At 43.6% G+C, this 24700-nt stretch overlaps 1 protein-coding gene across 1 annotated transcript; it reads left to right on the forward strand.

Moving 5' to 3' along the window:
- The first annotated feature begins 2240 nt into the window (after positions 1-2240).
- Positions 2241-24134, forward strand: LOC144945920 (anoctamin-5-like). The gene is made up of 20 exons (XM_078874562.1): positions 2241-2330; positions 3432-3524; positions 5034-5102; positions 5655-5741; positions 6421-6627; positions 7378-7485; positions 8112-8227; positions 8671-8805; positions 9964-10069; positions 10828-10888; positions 11899-12044; positions 12687-12761; positions 14216-14441; positions 15636-15802; positions 17178-17275; positions 18996-19126; positions 20091-20296; positions 20969-21174; positions 22391-22496; positions 23754-24134. The coding sequence occupies exons 1-20, from the start codon at positions 2241-2243 to the stop codon at positions 24132-24134; spliced, it is 2814 nt and encodes a 937-aa protein (XP_078730688.1).
- Positions 24135-24700: the final 566 nt, after the last annotated feature.

Consider the following 24700-nt stretch of genomic DNA (forward strand, 5'->3'; position numbering starts at 1 on the left):
TTGAACCAGGATAGGGGGTCTTATAGTGTGGTGTCGGGCTACATGGTGGGCAGCAAAGGGCAGTCCATCAAAATTGGTTGTACTATACATCAGAGGTGGGACAAAGTCATTGTTATGCAAGTCCAAGTCGAGTCGCAAGTCATCAAATTCATGACTCGAGTCTGACTCGAGTCCAAGTCACATGACTCGAGTCCACATCTCATAGGTGGGACAAAGTCATTGTTATGCAAGTCCAAGTCGAGTCGCAAGTCATCAAATTCATGACTCGAGTCTGACTCGAGTCCAAGTCACATGACTCGAGTCCACACCTCTGCTATACATACTATACGTCTTCATTAACCCACATTAACCAGAGTGGTGAAATGTAGTCAAATAACCACCATGATCTGTATGGTCACGGAGAAGCTCTCGCAGTGGATTGACAAAGAGCTGAGCTGTATTCGAGTTAAAGTTTCGGGGTTAATGTTGGTGTTAGCGTTAAGGTGTTTTGGATATGGGCAGAGATCTTAAAGGAGCTCTACGGCTGTATAGATCTCCCGTATAGTCGTAAAGACTGCTGCTAGCGAACACCTATTAAGACCTCTGAGGTTTGTAGTGTGGCAGCAACACGTCCGGCCGCCTTTGTCTCCCCAATGGTGATATTTACGCATTACACCAGGTACTTATTTAAGACTTAATTTGGAGCTTTCGTGACTGCAGGAATTACTCTTTGGTTCTTTCGGTAAAGTCACGTATAAAGAGAACTAAATTAAATAATAACAAACGACGTTTCGATTGCAACACAAGCAATCATCATCAGGTATAAATGAAATAGAAAACAAACCTAGTATATTCTTGGTTCGTTCGGTAAAGTCACGTAGAAGGGAAATAATAAAATAATATTAATATAAAACCATAAAATCATCATCATCACCTGATGACGATTGCTTGTGTTGCAGTCGAAACGTCGTGAGAATTTGTATTGTTTTATATTTATATTATTTTATTACTTTATTATTTCCCTTCTACGTGACTTTATCGAAAGAACCAAGAATATGTCCCTGCAGTCACGAAAGCTTTAAATCAAATTTTAACCTAGTATACTTTGAAATATAATGCAATACAACACAGAGAGTCGGCTAACATAAGAGTCAACACCCTACCTGGTTGATTACGTTCTTCCAGAGAATGCTAAATTTGAGAGAGAGATAAAACATAAAGCCGGAGACATATAGACAGACATATAAGCAGAGAGAGATAACACAGAGATACATAGAGAGAGACACATATATAGGCACACAGAGAAACCACGCCTCTGTGTCGAGGCCTTAAATAGAGAGAGGGGGGGGTAGAGAAATTAGCATGTCAATGAGGCACGGAGCCTGCGCAAAAAACGACTGCTGCAATTTCTAAGTATACTAGGTTTGTTTTCTATTTCATTTATACCTGATGATGATTGCTTGTGTTGCAATCGAAACGTCGTATGCTATTATTTAATTTATTATTTTCTTTTTATACGTGACTTTACCGAAAGAACCAAAGAGTACTTATTTAAGGCTGAGCCGACCTAGGGGAAAGCAGTGATGTTAGCCGTTGCAGGCTTTTGTTGCAGCCTATAGCAACCTGTTTTATGTATATGTAGCCTTAAAAATAAACATCACAGGCGACATTTTGGGCAATGACCCTACTTCACAAAACTTAGACATACCCATCCTGTAATGTGCATTGGCCAAACATCCCAATGCTGATAAATTACTTAAATTATTAAATATGCAACGTCACCCCCGACTGATAAAAGTTGGCAAGAACGTCCTGAATAAGTTGGGTTATTTGCTGAAAGGTACACCGAAGGTATTTTCAGACTGAAATTAAATGAGGCATTATGTATCACTCTCCAATGTGCTGAATTTGGAAGTATTTAATTAGCAGAATGGAAGCTGACAAGCTGTCAGGGCAAAAATGACTTTGCATATTCCAACTAATATTTTTTGCCCTGGTTTGTGTCTGACCATGCTGGGTACGGCTTTGCTTAAAGTGTACGATATTCAATGGGTTAAAAGTCGCCTAATAGTAACACAACTTTATACCACAGGTGTACGCATACTGACTGGATCAGCGTCTACATTTATGAGAAAGCGTTTTGCATGAGTACCATGTGCGGTTCTTTACCGACATTCCCATCCCTGCACCTCCCTCTCCCCTGTCCCCAATACAACGAACCCTCTACCCCCCACATTACCTATGCAGAGCTCGTGGAGAGAATGAATGAGCGAGCGGTGAGGCAGGAGGCTCAACCTTCGACGGTACCGCAAGACTTTTCGACATCATCATCTCAATATACCCTGGCCCAGGTACGATGCAGCACAACGTGTATTTGCACAGCCTACTATAACTTAGCTTGGCTAATGTCAAAGATGGGAGATTCCTGGTATTTACAGATTGAGTTCTTTGCATTCGCCAACTAATGGGCCCCAAAGTGTAGACATAGCTGCTCCTCATTTATAGATGTCCAGCCTTTGCAGCAGTGCCCTTTGGTGACTATACTGTGCTGATGAGTCCGAATGAGGATGACACCGGTTCACAGTTGCATATCACTGCATTACTGCTGCTGTTAGTCTGTCACATTTGCTCAACTTTATTTTGATGGTGGTTTAAGATAACATTACCACAATGCACTTAAGAAAATACTGATGGTTTTTGAATAATGCACAGGGGCTGGATGCTTTGTGTACACATTTCTCCAGGTCTCTGGTTTCCTCCCATAGCTAAATGACACATTGTAACTGGTATTGGCCAAACATACCAATGCTGAAAAAATGTATGCAAATTATTCAATTGGAATTAAACTGAGCAACTTCGTTCTCGACTGCAAAACAAGTAATATTCTAAACAACTTTTTTTAAAACACGCTTTTATGAAATGTACTAGTAATGGAAGAATACCATGACTCCAGGAAGTGGCCCCGAAGCTTGCCATAACATAAGGGACCGTGGCCAATTACAGCCAACGTCAGTTGACCGTGGACAATTACACCCAAGCCAAAACATAACATATAAAAAAGAATGTTACATTTTTTATTTTTATGATACAATATAGTATTGTCATCAGTATGACATAAGTATACCAAGTTTGCAGTCGATAACATATTTGGAAGTGGGTTAAAATTGAGTTACAAGATTTGAGGATACAACAACAACAACAGACAGTGAGTTAAATGAGAGCATGTAATAAAAACAGAACTTGGTAGGACCCTCCTTGAAAATAGAAATGTAAACTCATTGAGGTTTTCCTGGGTAAACAAGCACATCATCATAGCAATAAACAACTTGCATACAAATAGCAGATTAACTTATGTCCTGATACATGTATCATGAGCTTATGAATAAATATACATTTCATGCGTAAGCTATTACATCTCTCATAACCATGTGTGTGCTTGCGTTTGCGCGCAGGACACTGCCTCCTTTTGCGATGGAGTCCGTCGGATCGATTTCATCCTCGCGTTCGATGATGAGGTCAATTCTGAGGACGCCATCAACAATCAGGTGAGAACGAGGAGCCTACAAATAATGCTCCACCTTTCTGCACCCAGCATTATCACCCCTCCCAACGTGCAACACCACACGCCTCTAAACCCAGGTTTGACGCAGTGGTGCCAGCTCAGCTCTCTGACCGCTGAGTCACCCTGCCACCTCCATACTCGTCTTTAAATCCAGTATACATCCTTTATCAAATTGTATCGTCAACTGCAGACCACACTATTCAATGAACGCTAGACTCCCATCACTCAACTCGCACATCCACACCCTGAACCATACGCCTCACTGCTTTGGCGAACAACAACCTATTATCTTTACGTATCACACTCCATCCCCAACTGCTCAATAAATACACCACTTTCATATTGCACACACCGACACCCAGACAGATAACTTACAGGATATATGTAATATCCACATTCTAACTGCCAAATGGAAAACTATTATAACAGTGCTAATTATTTAATCAGGATAAAAATCGGCGAGCCTCAAGATTCTCTTATAGAAGGGCCCTGCATTGAGATATTTTACCAATACCATGAATGGGAGTTTAGCACGCTGTGGGAGGATGCCGGAATAAGGGTGATGTCCAGCACTACCATCTCTCAGCCACATCTCACATCACAATGCCGATTAACACCTTGTAAGGTCTGGTGGCCACCCATCCAATTATTAACCAGGCTCCATCCTGCTTAATTTCTGAGTTCCGATCAATGTTATTGTGATTTTGCCTTAAAGCAGCACTGTTAAGTCCTGTGTGAGGCCTCGATGGAGGAGTGCTGGTTCACTGGTTAGCGCACTGCACTATGAACTCTGCAATGTAGCTTTACTTCACTTCAAGGCTAAGCAGTGGCATGGCATATCTTACTCCTATTAAACATCCCATTTGTTAAAACTTTATTTGGTAAAAAATATTTCTGCATTGCTGCTCAACGTTTCTGAAATACAATTGCCAGTCATCTGCAGCTGGGTTCCCTCCCTTCACCACCCAATTTGTGTCCCTATTCAACAAAAACACTGAGCTTAGTTGCATCTGTACCTAACATTTTCTGCCACTTCTTGCTCATATTGTTTGAACTTTTTTCAGATTCACGTGTGTGACCATTAAGGCCTTTTTTAGTTGTGCAATATTCCTGAAGTACCCAGTACGCATTCTCTGAAATATTGATGTTTTTTGTGTTTATTTTGTTGTTACTGTGCCCACGCACAATGGATCTCCCTTGTAAAATAGCAAAGCAAATAGCCAAGTGGCACCATCCCTGTAACAAATAAGATGAACTCAAACAGTTGATTGACAAAGAGCTGTGTACATTTTTATATTATTAAGGTCTTCTGAAGTGACACCGACTGAAGCGGTTCAGTGATGCTACTTTGCAGAGCCGTTCTCTGATTGATTCCAACGTGAGGCTCTGCTCACTATAAGAGTTCAAGAAGTTTCCTCACCTCTTGACTTGACTCCCACAGTGACACAACTGAGAACAATGTATAACATCGATGGTCAATTTTGTTCGACAGAAGAAGAGGACCGAATATCAGGCAAGCCTGATGAAGATGGGGCTACATCTCGAGATTGAACCCAAGGAGGTAAGTTTCCTGCGTGTCTCTCTGCTATAGATGACAGACACTGTATACAAATAAAAAGGTGTAAGACTGTAATTGCTTCATAATATCACTGCTGGCATTAATTCCTTGAGTAGGAGCGCTAAAGATCCCCACTGGAGGGTATCTGGCCTACTCTTCTATGCTTGCCAGACGTCTTGAAAGAGATAGCGAATACCCATACTTTACCCCACCATGCACAATCTTAAGATCGATTAATTGTGGCTTACCCATTTACACTGGAGGGTATAAACCGCCTCCACCTTAATGTGGCATGCCAGCTATTTATACTGTAGTAATAAGTGTTCGTTAACTGCACGTACATTATGCAATTTGCTTTTGGGTTGTCCCACACGTTGATCGGCACGAGGTCCGAACAACACGCGACGCAAGCACGAAAATCCACGCGGCCGTGGACACTTTTGCAATTGAGACCATCCTGTTCCCTTGAGCTCTCACCTCGTCAAACAAAGTCTAACAAATACAACTAAACGCACTCATCTAGAGTCTGACGATGAACTTCATGCCATCCACTAGGAGTCGGTGAACGGACGCACCAGCTTTGTGAAAGTACATGCGCCATGGAACCCACTAACCACCTATGCCGAGATGCTCCACATCCAGGCAAGATTCTGATGATCATCGTAATGATGATGATGATGCTGATGATTGTGATGATGATTGTGGTGATGATTGTGATTATGATGGTGATAATGATAATGTTTGTGAGGATTCATAATGGTTGTGATGATATTTGCGATGATCATGCATGTGATACAGAGTATGATGGTGAGGGTGATGATTATAATTTATGACGTTCAAAGATAATAATTGTAGCACTGTCATTATGAGATATCGAGAGACGTAAATATACAAACGGATTAGAAAAACGTACATTTGATAAAATATGCATATTAGCAACATTATATTGACTATTTTTAGAAAATTGAATGGGCTCGGGAAGGCCACGTTGCTTGAAGGGATGATGTCTGCTGGCCGATAATGACATTAAGGTGGCAGCCAAAGGAGAAAACGTTCCTAAGAGGATGTATATCATAGAGATGGCGAGATAAGATTGGCTCATGTGCGTGTGCTCATGATTAGGGCAATTGGTGGGACAACTTGAAGAGTGGGTGGGGTATGCAGTTGAGGCTTTTGGCACGTTAATTGTTGTATTATAGGACTTTGGGAGATGGCAACAACTTGGGGAGACCTTCATCCATTAGTGGACTGATTTTTGCTGTTGATGATGATGATTCCATGTGCTCGAGGCTAAGCATTTAATACGTTTTAAATCAAACAGGTGCCACTCAAGGAGAGCGACCTCCCCCAGGCATCAGGCTCAAACCGTGGGCCTCTTCACTACCTGGGAAATATTCATCACCTGAACCCGGGAGCCGTGCCCAAACAACCGGACTATTTCACGGCACCCTTCCGGCGTTCGCAGCAGGACATCTATCCTATAAAGGATCATGACGTCCTCATCCCACCGGCTGTACGCAGCCAAATCGTACGTTTGTATCACGAATGCTGCATCAATAGTAATGCCAGAATGGGGTGTTTTTTTAGCAATAACATCTTTGAATTTAATCGGGTTTTGTTGTGTTTTTTATCATTTAAATTAACATTTTTAGCTCTGTATCGCAACTCGTGATCTCTGAGTGACATGTGATTAGAGGTGTAAATCATTATGGTTTATTAAGAATGCCTGGATTTATGGTTTAGGGGTTGTGGTAATATGCCCCCCTGTTGAGAAAGCTACCAAATTTCTGGGATGCTTAACCAGCAGACATGGTGAGCTAGCAGCCCCTCCCTTTGTAAGTCCTGCCCACATTTATATAACCACACCCACTCAATCACTCTCCCCGGCACAACAAAAGAATAACAGACTACCGGTGATATGGTTCCTGGATCCTGGTGAGCAGGTATTGTCGAGCCAATATTGTGGTCATTTGGGGTTTTGATAGTATTGTACTTTGAATAAATTGCCTTTGTGAATGGGAAGCATAGAGAAAATGTCTCCTTGAAATATGGATTCTGTACTTGCTGAAATGGGTCCATATCTACTTCAGTTTTTGGGCGTTCTGGGACCATTCCGAGTAGGGACCCAATAAGAGTTGGGAGCCCATTATAACTGTGTAGGCTGGTGGTGGTTGGAGAGGGGGAAACATTTCAGAGTGGAGTGAGTAAATAATAGCTCACCCAGCCCTATGTGTCATGTATGTGATGTTTGTCATGCGTGTCATGTGTGCTCACACAGGTCTACTACATGCTGCAAAACCCCATGACACAAGACAGCAATAACATATTAAACATCAACCAAATGATTGAAAATGGCTGCTATACTGCGGCCTATCCACTGCATGACGTAAGTTGTTTGGGGGGAAGGCGGTGGAGGTCACACTGACACCCTACGGGAGGCCCATGTACGACAACTGAATTGCACACCTGTGTATAGGACGCTACAGCATAGTCTAAAGCTTACCACATACTTAACATTAGTGTCCCACAGAGATGCGCCGCATAGGTGTCCAAGTTCCCCAGCTCACTAAAGACACCTCTGATTTGCATGGTTGGCTAGATACGGTGCAAAAGAAGTTCAATATACATGCATATGAAGGGACTCCACGAGCACTCTAGAGAGCCATTCTAAAGGGTATTTGGCCGACTATTTCACGTGGGACAGAAGTCTTTTGGAGAATTAGAAGTACCCACACTTCATCCTACAACACGTGACCAACCAATATACTAACTGTGGTGCACCCATTTATACTGCTTGGCGGGCAGAAGCAGCGTGATTAAGAAACGTGGTCATTGTTTTAACTGTCGTTCCCATGAAATCAAAATGGACGACCTCTAGGTTTGCAAGTCCAGTGCAGTGTTCCTCCACCAATACACCACAGCAGCACCACGGCAGAGTTTTGGGGGGTGGAGTTGGTTATTTGTGAATGTCCATGCAGTGTTTGTGACTAACAACTGCGTTCCCCATGTCAGAGTGAGTGTGTTCATCCCACCAAGAACCCGAACACGCTGGGCGACCGCAACACGCTGCGACGGGAGTGGGCGAGAGCCGGGCGCTCTTTCAAGGAGCAGCCTCTTGACCTTGTGCGGTAAGTTCATGCCCTATCCACTGCTGGATGAAGACTTCCCTAAGCCTTCACCATCTCTCCCAGTCTCCTGATGCAACGATCCATACAGCTCCTGCACACATGCTGATTTCATTACTAAAATCTCTGTGGTGCACATCCTCTCAGACGCATTCCTTCTCTTGACTGCCACACCATTCTTAGTTCCGACCACAGGCCATCGTCCCTCTTAGGGACGTGCCCTGTCCAGGAAGGTCCTAAGGCTGGACTTGAATGCTAGCTGGGAGTTGATAGCACGGACAGCTGGGGAAATAGAGTTCCAGAATAGCATTTGCCCATGCCTTCCCTCCTCTTCACATTCCCCTCCAGCCCATGGTCCTTGCTTACATATTCGATAGCTACACCGCTGGTGCCATGTGCGGTTGGTGATGTTTGCGCTGTGTGTGCGAGTGATTTTGTCGGCACAGGTCATACTTCGGGGAGCAAGTGGGGCTTTATTTTGCATGGCTCGGCTTCTACACAAAGATGCTGATCTTCGCTGCAATCGTCGGCCTGATCTCCTTTTTATTTGGAGTATTCAGCAAGGACCGTGACATCACTAGGTACTGGCCCGACATGCATACAGACAAATGCATACAAACACACACACACACATACACGCATGTGTCAGATGTAGAACTCACACAGATCTCCTGCATGGCAATACAGACTGGACAATGAGTATCAGCAAGCACCTACTAAGGCTACACACAAGTACATATACACGTATAGTACACAGAGACATACGTATACACATATACAATCCCATGGGATGCTGCCATGGTGTAATAGTTATATCACTGGAATTGCAGTTTAGAGATTTCCAGTGCGATCGCCTGGCATGGCAGCTGAAATAATGGCTAGGTTTCTTCAATTCTCCCACGTATGCTCAGCAGTATAAATGGAGACACCGCAGTTAGGTGATTGGCAGTTCACATGTGGTGGGGTAAAATGTGGGTATTCCTACCGTGTCCAAGACGTCTGGCCAGCATGGACGAGTAGGCCAAATACCCTCTCGAGGGGCAATCTAGAGCATCCTTAGTGGAGGACTTTCCACCAGCAGTGGCATGAGCAAGCAATTGCAGGGCCACATCTTTTAACATTTCACCACTAAATGTACATATGCACAGATATACAATCTCATTACACAGTTTATATACATATGCAGTACAAATACATTCAATATATTGTATATGTATATATGTTCCAAATGCCTCTGTTTATATAAAAGTAAATCCAAAAAATCGAGCCTAGATACAATATTTCGGACAATCCGGGGAAAATTAAACATTGTTTTGGATTGCTCAGAAAACATGACATCTCCCAATGTGACGTCACTCTCACGACGACACGTATCACGTGGCATCGGGTTACGTCACTCTTGTTAACATTAATATATTGTACATCCTTACAAATTGTAAATAATCCGAAAATCAAAAGCAAAAAAAAATCTTCAAACCCAAAATGTTTAAATGTGAAATGTATCCTTATAATCCACTTACACACAGACTCTGCAGGGCTGCATGACGGACAGCGGGGAGGAAGTGGGTGCTAAGGTCGAAAAAATGCTTGACGTTAGCACCCATCATTTAGTCTGACTTTGTTTAAAGGGAGGGTAAGACACATTCAAAGGCGGCATGACCTTTAGGCAAATTATATTTCTCATCCAAGTGTACTATGCCCATTAGTGTGTTTATGTTCGTGCGTGTCTATGTGTGCAGTGGAGAAATATGCAACAACACCATCGGAGGATCCCTGGTCATGTGTCCTCAGTGTGACCAAAAATGCACCTTTTGGAGGCTAAATGAAACCTGCGAGACTGTGAAGGTATCACACAAATGCACCATCCATGTTCCCTCTAAATAAGGATACTTATTGGTTATTGGTGCTGTGCATCATTATCACAAAACGAACTCACGTTGCTGAGATTGGATCATTAACATCAACCATGATCATTAGATTGTAGCACATCATGCTAAACACTATGCTGCCATTCGTGTGGGTGTTACAAAAATTTATTATACTAATAATACACGTGTGATTGTTTTGAAGGTAGTTAGTTGTAGTTTTAGCAAATAGGGCATTTTAATGGACTAAGTCGATGGTTTGACAAATACATGAAAATGAATGCACCGTCACATCCCAGCGGGAATACAAAAGTTACCTTGTCTGAGTAAATCCGACACGATGTCTTTCATGAGTATTTCTCCACGATCAATACAAGTGGACAAAGTATTTTTTAAATCTGAATTTCAGTGCTAATTAGTTGACATGTCATGCCCAAATAATGATTATTCACTTTAAAGTGTCTGAAATGTTTGTCCACAATCAGGGAACTGCCCATTGCCTAGTTTGCTGTTTGTCACATTTATGCAGATTTGTTTGCTACATTAATAGAGCTATAATCAGGCATTGTAGAACATTCTCACCTCCACAATTTAATGGATGTTTCATGAGTGGTTAATCTATTTTAACTGAGAAATCAATCGATGCATCGTTACTTTCCTGCTGTCGATATTGAAAAGACGCGGATGCTAAGATTTAAGGTTTATTTGTGACTAACACCTCTGATTGTGCCGTTGCAGACTTCACACATATATGAAAATCCGGTTACCATATTCTTCGCAATTTTCATGGGACTTTGGGGTAAGTGATGCGAAGCATTGGAACACATTGTCCAGACACAATGACAAGTATCAACATGTATGCAATGATGATGAGCACATTTGGCCACGTCCGGTGTGAAAGAAGTTCAACATACACACGTACAACAATAAACCATCATGTCTTGCAATGTTCGTATGCTGTGATCCTGACAGTCCTATTATGAACCCACTGCTCAATGAGGGCAAATTTGGACCATGACAGGCACACATTGTCCTACTCTTACGAATGATAACCGAGAATATTTAATGTCCACTGTGAAGCAGATGGTGTGTATTTTTTGTATAATTAATACACCGGCAATATTAATCGGGGCAGCCACAGAATTTGAACCACGAACCTCTGCAACAAGCAACGAATTGCGCTACCCCAAGGCGATTCCATGAAAAATACAAAGTGGCCAGGTGGCTCAGATATCAGAGTGCTGCGTTGCTACCGCTGAGATTCTGTGTTGGAATGAAAGTGGCCACCTGCGATCAAACCAGTTTCTCAATTACAGTGAGATGATGGTCTCAACTCAGTCACCGATATCTGCACAACAAATAAAAAATAAATCCATAATGTTACATTTGGTTCTGTACTTAATTAGGCTACATTCCAGCTTGACTATCACGTAACAAACCGCTACTCTCCGTGGCAAAGCAGTTGGGAAAAAACTACCCCTACTGTGTGGATCAGAGATCACAGAAGTAGCTCTGTGACATTCGCTTTTGTGTAACGATTTGTAACACGAAGAGCAGCACTGCTCTGTTAGAGATCCAAAAGAAAACTCAATCTCATGCCATTTCACTCATAGTGCAAGTGGGATAAAAATGTGTAAATGTACCAAAAAAATCCAATAAAGGTATTTATGAAAGAAGAAAAAAAGTACTAATGAAGTTACTTTGAAAATGACATTTAACAGACTACATTAGGTAACTTTTGAACCCTTGAGCAATCGATAGTCAAATTACTTTTCAAAGTAATCCTCCCCGTGTGGTGTGTGACAATAGCCACGGTGTTCCTGGAATTTTGGAAGCGACGCCAGGCGTCGCTCGCGTACCGCTGGGACCTGACGGCAGCGGCGGAGGAGGGAGACCCCATCCGACCGGAGTACCTGGCTCGCTGCACGACTACGAAATGTAACATCATCACCATGGTAATGCTTTCTGCCGTCACCACGGCGACTACCTCATTGCACACACACACTTCTGTTTTGTACTTGTTGCATGTGTAACTGTTCACTGCTTTCCTCGTTTTTCTTCTACATATTTGTTGGCCTTTGCACAATTGTGTTTTCCTCCCAATATTATCCCGATTGTCCTATCGGCATCATTATGAAATAATGTCCATTGGGAACTCTATGTTATGGAAAGGTCTGCTGAAGCAGATGTTACAGAATTACTTCTAAGATCCCTTCAAGTGAACACATCATTCCTGCTACAAAAAATGTTCATGATGGTCAAACTGATCTTTTTTAATTCTGAAAGGTGAAATTTGGCCAAATTAAAAAAATAAACAAATGTAATATTGGTGACCAGGCTGATCGGCGTACTACTTCGTTTATTTGGAGGCAGTTTCCTGGATTCAAATCAAGGAATCTCAGCGCTGCCAGCTCAACTCTCAGACATCAGAGCCACCAAATCCATCACTTTATATCATCCCATGCTTAACTAGTAGTGGGGAAAACAAACAATGGTTCATCAGTGAACCTTAACGGCTCACACTAACATTGGTCACTCCGACAGACTAATCTATATACAAATGCATTTCCGTCTGTGTCCGTGCATTGTGAGTGCAGGAGGAGGAGCCTCATATGCCTAAGAGGACACTGAGGTTCCGTTACTGCCTCTCCGGGATCGTGGTGTTGTTCTGGGTGAGTCCGCCAACTCAACAGCAACATTGAACCCCTTCTCCTGATCCAGTGAGCTCTGGCCAAGTCACCTGCTATGTGCCTCATCTTGGAGGCCAAGCAGGTTTTGAGCCTGGGTACTGCACGAATGGGTAATCATCATGCACAAAATGGACTGTAGGCTGCTGCAGAGCTACCTTGTGGCCAACAGAGAATTGCATTCCTATGCTTCCATCCTTTACCAACTTGTACTGGTGTGCATGGTGAAGTATGGGAAAATAACCCTGGCAACCTGCACAGGTTTGGGGAGGCCATCATCCAGCGGTGGATTCATATACGGGTTATACACATATATCTTTACTTGACCCAATCCCAAACTCCACACTGGGCTCCACCAGTCAGCATCGCTCTCAAACTCTGCTCTTCCTCCTGTGTGATCCATTGAGTGATTACAATTGAGGGTATAGATGCATGCATAATTATATAACTTACAGCCCTTTGTCAATCCAATCACCTGAAATATCTACAGGTAGCCCAAGGCAATGAATATATCATGAGCCGTATCATGTAATCCACCTGCTCCTGAAAACCTCATTTTGGGTTTCTCGAGACCAGTCCTCGGCCTTAAGGCCAGATGAAAAACATGTCCTCAGCTCCATGGCCTTGAGAGTGTGGCCTCAGTCCGAGGAGTTTGCTTAGAGGTACCGACTTTGACACTGGCCTCATACTAGAGCACCCAACCTTGAGTGGCCTTGACACTGATTGTGACCTAAAAATCTGCTAGCCTTGGCGTCAGCTTGGCCTTGTGGCTTTTGGTCTCAGCCTTAGCATCATGAATCCCGGCCCTGAATCCAATACTCCTTTTTCCAACTGGCACATTCGAGCTCAGCCAGCATGGTGTTTTCATGGTTAGGGTGTTTTCCACTGGCTATTAGCTGTGCTGAACGAGAACCAAACAGAAAAGCTCTGACCTCACAAGACATCTGAACCTGGCTCGAGGTCCAGCAGGGCCAGGGATAGTAGTTTATTTCATAATCTTGCATCATTCTCTACAATTGACCAAGTGACGTTACCATTACACGTTCATTGTGTGTGATGTTAGCGAAACGGCTCAGGTTCTGTTTAACACGTAGGCTTTTCACAACCAATATCATCAATAATATAGGTTTTTTGGGTTAGATCGCATAAAAATATAAATGTGTCATTAAACCCGCCACCACCCGACACAGCCAATTAGTAAAGTTGTTCACGTAAACAGAACTTGCCAATTCGTTACTAGTACAGCAAATCCACAATATTTGCAATCTGAGTACGACGTTTTGCCAGTCATTTGGTTCTGCAGTCGACAAACGAACTGGCACCTCCCGAGCCACACCAGGTTAGCTCGGCACAGCTAACTCACGGCTCGGTTATTCAGTGGAAAAGAGCTACAAGACTGTCAATCTCACCCACCTCTGTGTTTCTTGTGTTACTGGCAGATCCTCCTGATTCTTGCTGCAATTTTGGGTGTGGTAGTTTACCGCCTGTCCATCTTCGGCATACTCTCCTCGAGTATCCCCAATCATCTGACCGAGATCAAGGTGATCGGTGTCCTACTCACGCCTGATATGGTTACCACCATCACGGCCTCCATCCTCAACATCATAATCATATTACTACTCAACAAAGGTTACGACAAGCTGGCCCTCGTCCTCACTGATCTGGGTAGGTGTCATCACCATCTCGGTTTGCATATGTTTATTTTATGATACGCCGCCAGAGAACACATGTAAATTTGAAGCTTGGATAAATGTTGTGCATGGTAAATAATGTCGCTGTAAAAATGTCATCATGATTTTAACCTTGCACCATGGGGCCATGAATAGCAGCATCAGTGCATCATCCAGTCACATGTTCAACTACTTCCTGTTTTTGTCAGAACTTTGTAAAATGTTCCTCCAGTTTCATTCCGATTGGGCTATCAGAATCGTGTCTTGAGATGAAGTATCCAATGGGATCTCTCGTAGACCAGGGCAACCCTTAATGTTATGAAATGGCCCTAGAAGTGAATATCACTGAGCTACCTCTGAGACCCTTCATTCAAGTGAACTCTGGTTCACACATTCCAGGGAAGCACTTTTCAACCCACCCTGCCACGGAATATAATGTTCATCTCGTAACAGTCAAACTGCCCAATCTCACAACTAGAATTTCACCAATTTAAGTGAGGAACCAAATGTATTATGTTACAGATGTATATGCCATCATTAGTAATCGTCCTGAAGCCATCAATTCACTGCACTTGAGAACACATGTTACTAGAGGCCGCTGCCTGGATTTGAACCCAGGATCTCAATGGTGCCAACTTAGCACTCTGATTTCACCTCTCGATGCATTTAATCACTGAATGTAAATGTGGGCTGACCCTCACTGCTGCATTGCTACCTTCTAGCCAGCTGTTAGATATCTGCTTGTGTTGCTCAAGTTGCCCTCTATTGAGCCCTTTAATAGTCATTTATCCTGCACGGTATCCATGTTGAAGCCTGCACCTCCTCTGAAAGATGACCCATGAGAATGACTAATATACACCTTAAAGACATTTGAAAATCATCATACGGACAGTGTAAATCGCTTAATTTCAAATGGAGACTGAAGGACACTCCACAGGGCGAATGTGGTGAACACCTGGTAAACTGTCACTCATTCTCCAGAAATATCTTTGAAATTCACTTTTCAGCTTCAAATGCATTTTAATGGATATCAAAGCACGTCACATTGTGAGATGTTGCTATTCCTCAATGCGGCATCATTATCAGTGGCTTTTTCTAGCCTGTGTGCCGGAAACTATATAAGTAACATCAAAACCGATTGCCCTGTTTGATGTTTGTGTCCATGTGTGCCTTTGTGTCACACCCACAGAGATGCCCAAGACGCAAGGAGAATATGAGTATCGGCTGACGCTCAAGAAATTCTTATTTCAGTTCGTCAACTTCTACTCGGCGTCTTTCTACATTGCATTTTTCAAAGGGAAATTCATCGGTTTCCCCGGAAGCTACACTTACTTTGGAAATTGGAGAATCGAGGAGGTGTGTAGATCCGAGGGGCTGGCCCTGTCTTTTCTAGGCTGTTTGTACAACATTTTTACGTTTTATTTTTATAGTTGATATTTTCTCCAACAATTGTCTTCACACCGTGCTGTTGGTGAAATGTCGAAATAAAGACTCTTTTTTTTTGGAACTCTAATAGGCCTTATTGTCTTCACATCCCAGTCACCAACTCTAGCATTAACACAGTCTCCGGAGTAAAAAAGTTTACAAAACCAGACTTGAGAGCGCACGAGGTCACCATGAGCAGAACACGTGTTAGATTGATGCAATTGGTAACCCAGTTACCTAGGAGGTGTTCGTTTATCACATACTTTGCAAGTAGTACCCTTGTGGTCTCTCATTGGACATTTTCATTTCTATATCGTAGTTATCAAACAACGCCATTTATTTAAAATAATATATTTGATCATCCTAAAAAATGTACAATATTTCAGCCCCCTAAAGGATATGTTTAGCCACTACCTATGAATCACTGTGGCGCAGTGGAGCACGTTGTGTTAGAGAATGGCCCTGGAATATGATATCAAGAACGAATTCTGGAGTAAGGAATTAAGCATCATTGCGTTGTGCACACGTGAAATCAATGTCATTAAGACAGTGTTAATGACACGTAGTTTAACATTTACATAATTGCCATTCAGTCACCCTGAGTATTTGCAGTCACTCTATGCGCGGAAGAAAGTCCATTGCCCAAAATGTGCACCTGTTGCTCATGTTTCTGTTTGAAGGCAGAGTTGCTGACACATGAGATGATTACAATGAGTATATTTGGTGTTAGATTAAGGTGCCTACTTCTCCTGCTGCAGATTTGCAGAAAATCGTCACGAGGGCGATCCATTTATTGATATCCTCTCAAAAACAATACAGATACAGGATCGAGAATACAGCTCATTATTTAAGTGCCTCTGTGTTTTCTACCAACTTAATTTCATGTTTTACGATACTTTTTCAATTAGAAGATGCTCTGGAATTAAACTGACCTGATGCTAAACACCAACTGCAGTATGCATGTTGTGTGTTGAACTTCTTTTGCACCGTACACAGCCAATCGTGCGCATCGGATGTGTGGGGGAAGGACAACAAACGAAAAATTATCAGATGCGCCACCATTTTCTTTATTTAAAATAAATGGGGGGAGGGGGAAAAGTGTTTCTTATAATCTGGAGAATATTGATATTCTTCATCACTGTCCACTAACATATTGAGCCGTCACTTTTGCAGTATGCAATTGCCTGAAGAAGAGAAAGTGAGAGGATCATTAGAAATGATGTGTGGTATCCATATATGTATTACCCAATATTTAATATCTTCAGTGTTTAACCTGAATCTATTCTCCACCCCATTCCCCCTCCAGTGTCCCCCAGAAGGCTGTCTCTTTGAACTGACTTCTCAACTCACTGTCATCATGGTAGTGAAGCAGATGGTTGGCAATTTTCAGGAGGTCATCATCCCGTAAGTATCACATGAACACACGAAAGCTGTGAAGTCTGATTAGAGCGTTTCCTCGTTTAACGCGGTAGATGCGTTCCTGAAAATGTCTGCGTGAAGCAAAAACGCGCAAACCAAGGAATTACTGAGTTAATCACATTTGCACAGTAAAATCAACCTGAAGTCATCCCATGGTGGGATAAATAACTCAGGGAAGGCTGCCGTGTTACTGTATCACTCGGCATACTTTATCATACTGCTCAGCCACGCAGCTCAAGAAAGTAGTTCATCGTCGACTGCTCAGGAACGCATGATAATGGCCGCGTTCGGCGTTATAACAGTGTGCGTTCCGCATTATAATGGATACGTTCCGCGTTGTGTGAAAAGTTTTCCCCAAATAGAAGAACCGTGTTACAGTGAAAATGTGTTGTGTGAAAACGCATTCAGTGAGGACAGGCCAGATTTATGATTATACCTGACAGATTAATTATCGGTTCAATGACTCACATTATTGGAAAACATGGCAAAGGTTGTAAAAAAGAAGTATAATCTCTGTTCCCACGTATGCCAATGGATGGTAGGTAATGGGTGGGGCTAGCTGACATCACCATCTATGTCACGCTGGGCAGGGCTGTCAGGGGGTTTCCCCACCTCCTTGAAGGAAAATGTTTTGGCGATTGTCAATTGTAAAGGGGCTTGTGTAATCAATCATGAAATAAGTAGTCGATTACAATTTTTAGTTGAACAATAAATCATCTAATCGTCCCAGTTCTATAACACATGAGATAAAGATCCCTGATATAGCCTACACAGACTGTTGGAGCAAGTGTTGTTATTACACAAGGGGTGCTCACTAACAGCATGGCACAGCACCACGGCCGGCCATCTTGTTTCCCCAGTGTTGATGTTCTTCAACACACCAAGAACTCATTAAGGCTGATTTGACTTAGGGGAGGCTCAGGACTGGCTCAGATAATCACCATTAATCTTAACCGTGGCCAGGCATCAAACTGTAAAACACAAAGATGTGTGGTATCCAAATCTGCAGCAGGAGAAGTAGGCACCTTAATCTTATTATAATCATCTCGTGTGTCAGCAACTTTGCCTTGCATACCATGTTAGAACCATTTGGGCACAGTACGTACATGTACAGTGCTATCAATCCAATGAGGGGTGCCTCATGCCAGTTGGATCTTGGGGCTTATCTGACCATACATCACCACTGTGTTGAGTTCGGGTTGGTGAAGCTAGTGCGCAGGGCTGATTCAGATACTACTCCCCATTGAGGTTAGCCACGGCTGGGAATAAAACTCGGGTCGACAGCTTGTTAGCAGTATGCACCAGCTAAGCCGTGAACACCAGTCAACTGGACAAAGTTCACCTCGTGAGTATCATGCGTTATTCCGATCAGACGCTTGCTACTTAGTTTCATAATATTAGACAAGCAACTCCCATGACTGACAGAGTGTAGTGGATTGACAACGGGCTAAATGAAAAACAGCTACTACTTAGGTTTTCGCAGTTATTCTGTACAGTTCTCTGACACGTTTTGTGTCATATTGCATATTGTTTGGCATGTCTTGACGTTTCGCTCCACGTGCTTGGGATGTTCACATGGTACAACCTGAAAACGCAGTGTAAAGCTATGAAATAGCCAACCTAGAGTTAATGAACGAATGAATATGCGCATGTGTAAGGGCGTCTTTGTGTCTGCACATGCGTACCTCCCTCCACAATTCCCCAGATGGTTCAACAATTGGTGGGTCCAGCGTCAGGCAAAGCAAAAGCCTGAGGCTGTCTACACACGCTGGGAGCAAGACATGGACCTACAGCCCCAGAGCCCACTTGGACTTTTTGATGAATACCTCGAGATGGGTACGATGAGCTCAGAGGATCACACTACGGAGTCAATGCGTTTTACTTTATTACAAAAAAAACAATTGGGTATAATTTGACTATATAGGCACGTGTGTACGGCCCCTTGTGTATCTGTCGCACAAGTTGTGGGAGGTATATTGCCCATACTTCGGGTTGTTGAAGGCAGGGAGCACAGACGTGAGAGCTTAAATGTACAATCCAACAATGTAATTTGCTGCACCGTTCTCTGCTGCTCACAACCCCCGCAGCCCACAACAACTGTCGCATGGTCACCCATCCAACCAATTTCCAGGATCAGCTTTCCTTAACTTCTGTGATCTGATTAAATCTGACGCATACTTGGTTATTTGGCCATAGGCATCAATCTATGTATATACTGCAACATGAGCATGCGCGTATGTGCATATGTACAGAGTTAAGTTTTAGAAACAATAGGAGCACATATTTGCTCCTCTTGTCTGCTAACCAATGCAGCTACGTTGGTCAGCTTGGGTTTCGCTTTCTCCCAATACTATTTATTTAAAACTCTTGTGCATCATGTCCACTGTGGTTAACTGCTGTGATTTGTTGGAATTTCAGCCACAGTGCATATGCCTAAAAATGTGTGGTACAGTTAATGGAGTCCTCAATACAGGATGTGATCTAGTCATTATAGCCATCTAGTGGTGGAAAATGCTGCAAAATAAACCCGGGTGAATCAGAGCTTAGCATTAAAGATGGTAGTGGCTGGTCGCATCTCAGTGGCCATTGTAATGGACACGAGAATTTTGTGAACAAATGATATGAAAATGTGATCATATTTTGGGGGCTTCTTTGACTAAAAACACATTCAATGCATTGAAAACGTGTTTTATTTGCTTAAAGTAATTACAGCATAAGAGCGCTAAGAGTGTATGTCTATATCCTGTTTCACTCATCATCCTATCTTTGCCCCCCTACCCCTTCTCAAAATATACCCCAGTTATCCAATTCGGTTTTGTCACTCTCTTCGTGGCATCATTTCCACTTGCGCCTTTGCTCGCACTGCTCAACAACATCATTGAAGTGCGGGTAGACGCGTGGAAGCTCGTAACAAAGATGAGGAGGCCTGTGGTTTCGCGAGCAAGTGGAATTGGAGCCTGGGCCGACATTCTGAGTATCGTGGCCACCCTCTCCGTCGTCACCAATGTAAGTCGCCAGATTGTCTGCTTGCTTTCTCGCTCAATATCCCATCCTGTGAGTGACGTAACATGTCATGTTAGCCGTGTGGGTTCTTCTTACCATACTTCACTATTCTGGTCATAGCAGGTTTGAAAAGAGGTGGAGTGGGGGGCCATGAGTGGTTCGGGTATCACTCGTCACTGATGCTAGCTGTAGCTTGAAGTCAATTGCATGTGTGCTGAATTCAAAGTGCAGTGCACGAATCACTGCACCACCACTCCCATCCACTCTCTCCCAAAATCCCACTGCCACTGCTGGCAGAAGGGCCTCAACTAAAGGTAGCTCTAGAGAACTCCTGTACACGGTATTTGGCCTACTCTTCCATGATGACCAGACATGTTGTAAGATGTGGAACTACCTGCGCTAAAACAGTGATGAACCCATTTATATTGCTAATTGGACAGAGGTGGGGGAGATTTAAGAAAATGATCCATTGCTTCAACTGTTGTGTCAGGAGACTGAGCTGATGACTGCCAGATTGCAAGTCCTTATGCCAACCATTACACTCTGGCAGCAACCCCCCAAATTGTATTTGTGAAAATTAATTTAATTGCCAAGGTGAGATGTTCAGAAGCCTTGGTAAAATCATTGCATGCTAAGTGACCGCTATCGCTGTGTCTCCGTATGCTAATTCCACAGTCATGCATCTTGGCGTTCACAACGGACATTATCCCACGCCTGGTGTATTATTATGGATACTCAGCAGAGTATGGCTCAGGTTCGTCTACAATGCATGGGTACACGGAGGACAGCCTTTCAATTTTCAAGATCAGTGACTTCAAGGAGCAAAATCATCCCAACATCCTGCCAGCCTGGTTTGATCCAGCAATCCACACAACCTGCAGGTTTGTGCTATTCAGTGTCATGTCCAGCTTTCAGGGGGTGCCGTACCTGCGAATGTGATGCACCGATCTCTGGATGTTGTCCAGGTGGATGCGACATCCTTCTGGGTGCGGTGTCCTCCTGGCTCCGCCCCTTCCTGATTAGGCTCGTTCTCTTCCTCTTTTCACTCCGTGACTTTCCTTTTTAAGACCCACACCTCCCCTAAGCCCCACCTTTGTTTAGGCCCTGTCCCTTACCCTGCACACAGGATTTGGCTTTGTTGGGTAGTAAGGGGTTGTGGTAGGGTTGGGGGAGGAGTGTGCGTGGTGGGCGGGGACAGTAAAGATTGGGGGGGGGGGGGCATTGGAGGGGGGAGCAGTGGGTTGGGGTGGGATGGCTTCACAACCAAAGTCCCACTTAGAGAAATATAATAATAGATTGATATAAATTATAGCTCATTGTTACCTTGCTAAAGAGTAATGTCATTTATCTATCTATCTATCCAAGACTGCTTAATTGAGTCTCAAGATCCCTTTTCAGGAAGACCGTACATGGGGATTCCAGTTTAAGGTGGTTTTATGCATGTGGGATGCAATAAGAGGTCCTGGAGAACCCATGATAATGAGAAGAAGCTTAAAGATCCACACAGACAAGTTTATGAAACAACTTGCTCTACAGCCATCTTCTGGTCACCTCACAGCACAGTTAGTTAGGAAATTGATGCGATCTGCCAACCCTTTCCTCTAACGTTTTTGAATTGCTGGCATACACAACTATAAGCAATATAACCATATTGATCGATATTTAATATAACCTTACTTGACTATGACCAAATCACCACGAATACAGCTGATCTTAGACTCCGGAAGTCAAGCAGGCTTGAGCCTCGTTCGTGCTCAGATTGATGATCACCATGCACAATGCAGGTGCTGTAGTCTAGGTTGTCAGCAGTGGGTAGTTCAGCAGCAAAATTAACAGTTGTGCTATATTACTCTCCATTATCTGTGCTCCCTGCCTTCACCAACCTGGCACGGACCACCGCGAACCATGGTCAAAATAGCCCCCACAAGTGCACGTTGTGGGAAAGCTCTCTTTCAGAAGCAGATTTTTAAAAGGGCTTTGAACGCATATACTGTTTGTGCACAACCATACTTGTTCCATTTAGCGCTAACTCTACTCTCGAGGCACTTTGCTCAATATAGTCCACGCGTGCTTGTGGTTGTGATTGCACGTGTGTAGGTATCCAGGTTATCGCTACCCGCCGGATCATCCCCACGCCTACTCCGTCACCAAGAAGTACTGGCAAGTACTGATGGCAAAGCTGGCCTTCGTCATTGCCATGCAGGTACACATCAACATGCACACACATACACACATTCATAGACCCATTGAAAGATAAAGGTACAGCCCTCCAATTACTTGCTCATGTCATTGATGGCAGAAGGGCCCCTGCTATTGGGAGCTCAAGAGGGACCCTTAAGATATATTTGAACCTCTCTTCCACACTGGTCAGACGTCTTGGGAAGAGGTGGGAGTTGCCACACTGGACAGCACCAAACTCAGCCTACCAATTGACTGTATGTACCCCATTTACGCTGCTAGGTGGACAGAGGCAGTGGAATGTAAAAAACTTTCACCATTGTTTACACTGCCACGATCAAAGATCAATTCACACCCGCGACCTCTGGATTGCGAGTCTAAGTGTGCAAAGCCTTACACTACGGCACCATCATATTGACTCCTCTGTGAGCAGTTGTTAAGGTCAGCAGAGCAAACCGTGATCATTGTCCATGGGTCATTACAGATAATGCCAGTAATGCTATTACACCTCACAATTGCACAGCATTTCAAATAATAGTGGTAATACAATACGCACTGTCATGCAGCAAACGATTTATGTTGTTGATGACATTTGTCACACGTAAGCATGTGTGCGTGTGGGAAGGGGAGCGGCTGCGTAGTTGTTCGTGAACTGCGCAACCAATCCTGTGTGGCCAGATTACTATTCCTGGCCACAGCCAACATCAGTGGAAAATATTAGAAACAGTGTTGGGCTTCCCTTAAGTTGCTTCGGTCTTAAAATGAGTACTTGATGAAGTGTGTGAAAATCATCACTGGCGAGATAAAGGTGCACACCACCCCCACAGGCACTGTGCCACCCTTCATAGATGCACTTGTCTCAGTCTGTGAAAGGCTACACAGGGAATCTTTGTAGTGGCGACATGGCCGAGTGTAAGTGTTTGCTAATTGTTGCGGTAATTTGCGGCTGCCCAGGTGAATACGGTGGTTGCATTAACTGTACATCATAAATGTTGCCTGCTGCATAGTGAACGTAAAAAAAACCATTAAATAATTCAAAAAAGTGGCCTTTGTGGGTCAGTGCCTCGGTATAATTTGCCAAATTTTCTAAAAATCACTCAAATTACTTAATTTAATTGGGAAAAACGACGTAACAATATCGTATCCCTAGGCTGCAGGTCATCGGAATAGTTGACCTGAGATGTGAAGCACTTTGAGATGCTGCCATATTTGATTTAGTAAGCACCCTTTACATGCAAATCCTGAAACTGAAAATCCTTTTCCTGTGTGTGGACGTGTGCAGCACGTGGTATTACTCACGAAGGCCTGCATTGCATACATCATCCCGGACACGCCATCCCATGTGCGCGCCTGCATGCGCCGCGAGCGCTTCGTCGTGCAGACGATTCTGCAGAAGGCAGTGCTGGGCCGTCTCCGCAACTCCCTTCTCACCGATGCCCCCAGCTCACCGCCATCGCCTCAATTCCACGTTGAGGATGAGCAGGCAGAGATGGGCCTGCTTCACTGCTCGCTGCATGCGGAGTCTCCTGGCGCATCGCACCCACCCCAGCGGTGCCACATGAAGAATGAGCAGGCAGAGAAGACTGGTGACAACTCACTGCTGAAGAGATCCGAGGAGGAATCAAGCAGCGAGGATTCGTCAACGGTCTTCTACAGCGTATAAATCTACTCTGACTGTTAAAGGAGGCTGCTATCCTAACCCTGTTTGCACGTGGACACGGACATTGCAGTCAAGGACTATCTGTATATATATATTAATAAATACGTTTATAATTTTGTATGTCTCAATCATCTCATGTCTTTTCATACGAATCACGATGTGAATGAGGAAAACTAGAAATTATTAGTTGTTTTGTATATCTTTTTATTTTGGTTTAACACGTAGGCTTTCGTGACCAATATCATCCATAGAGGTTTTTTGGGTTAGATCGCGTAAATATATAAACATGTCGTTAAAACCCGCCACTACCCGACACAGCCAACTAGTAAGGGTTGTCACGTAAACAGAACGTGCCAATTCGTCACTAGTACAGCACACCGGTATGTTGGAGAGCCAAGCCACAACATTTACAATCAGAGTACGACGTTTCACCAGTAATTACAACTAGCTTCCTCAGGCGACAGCCAGATTTGTGGCGCTCTCGCGCAAAGTGGGGGGGGGGATTACAGAGTCAACGTACATTATGCATGTGCATTATGAGAGCCCTTTGATCTTGTCCTTCCTCTCTG

The sequence above is a fragment of the Lampetra fluviatilis genome, chromosome 39 (genome assembly GCF_964198595.1).
Source record: "Lampetra fluviatilis chromosome 39, kcLamFluv1.1, whole genome shotgun sequence".
NCBI lineage: Eukaryota > Metazoa > Chordata > Hyperoartia > Petromyzontiformes > Petromyzontidae > Lampetra > Lampetra fluviatilis.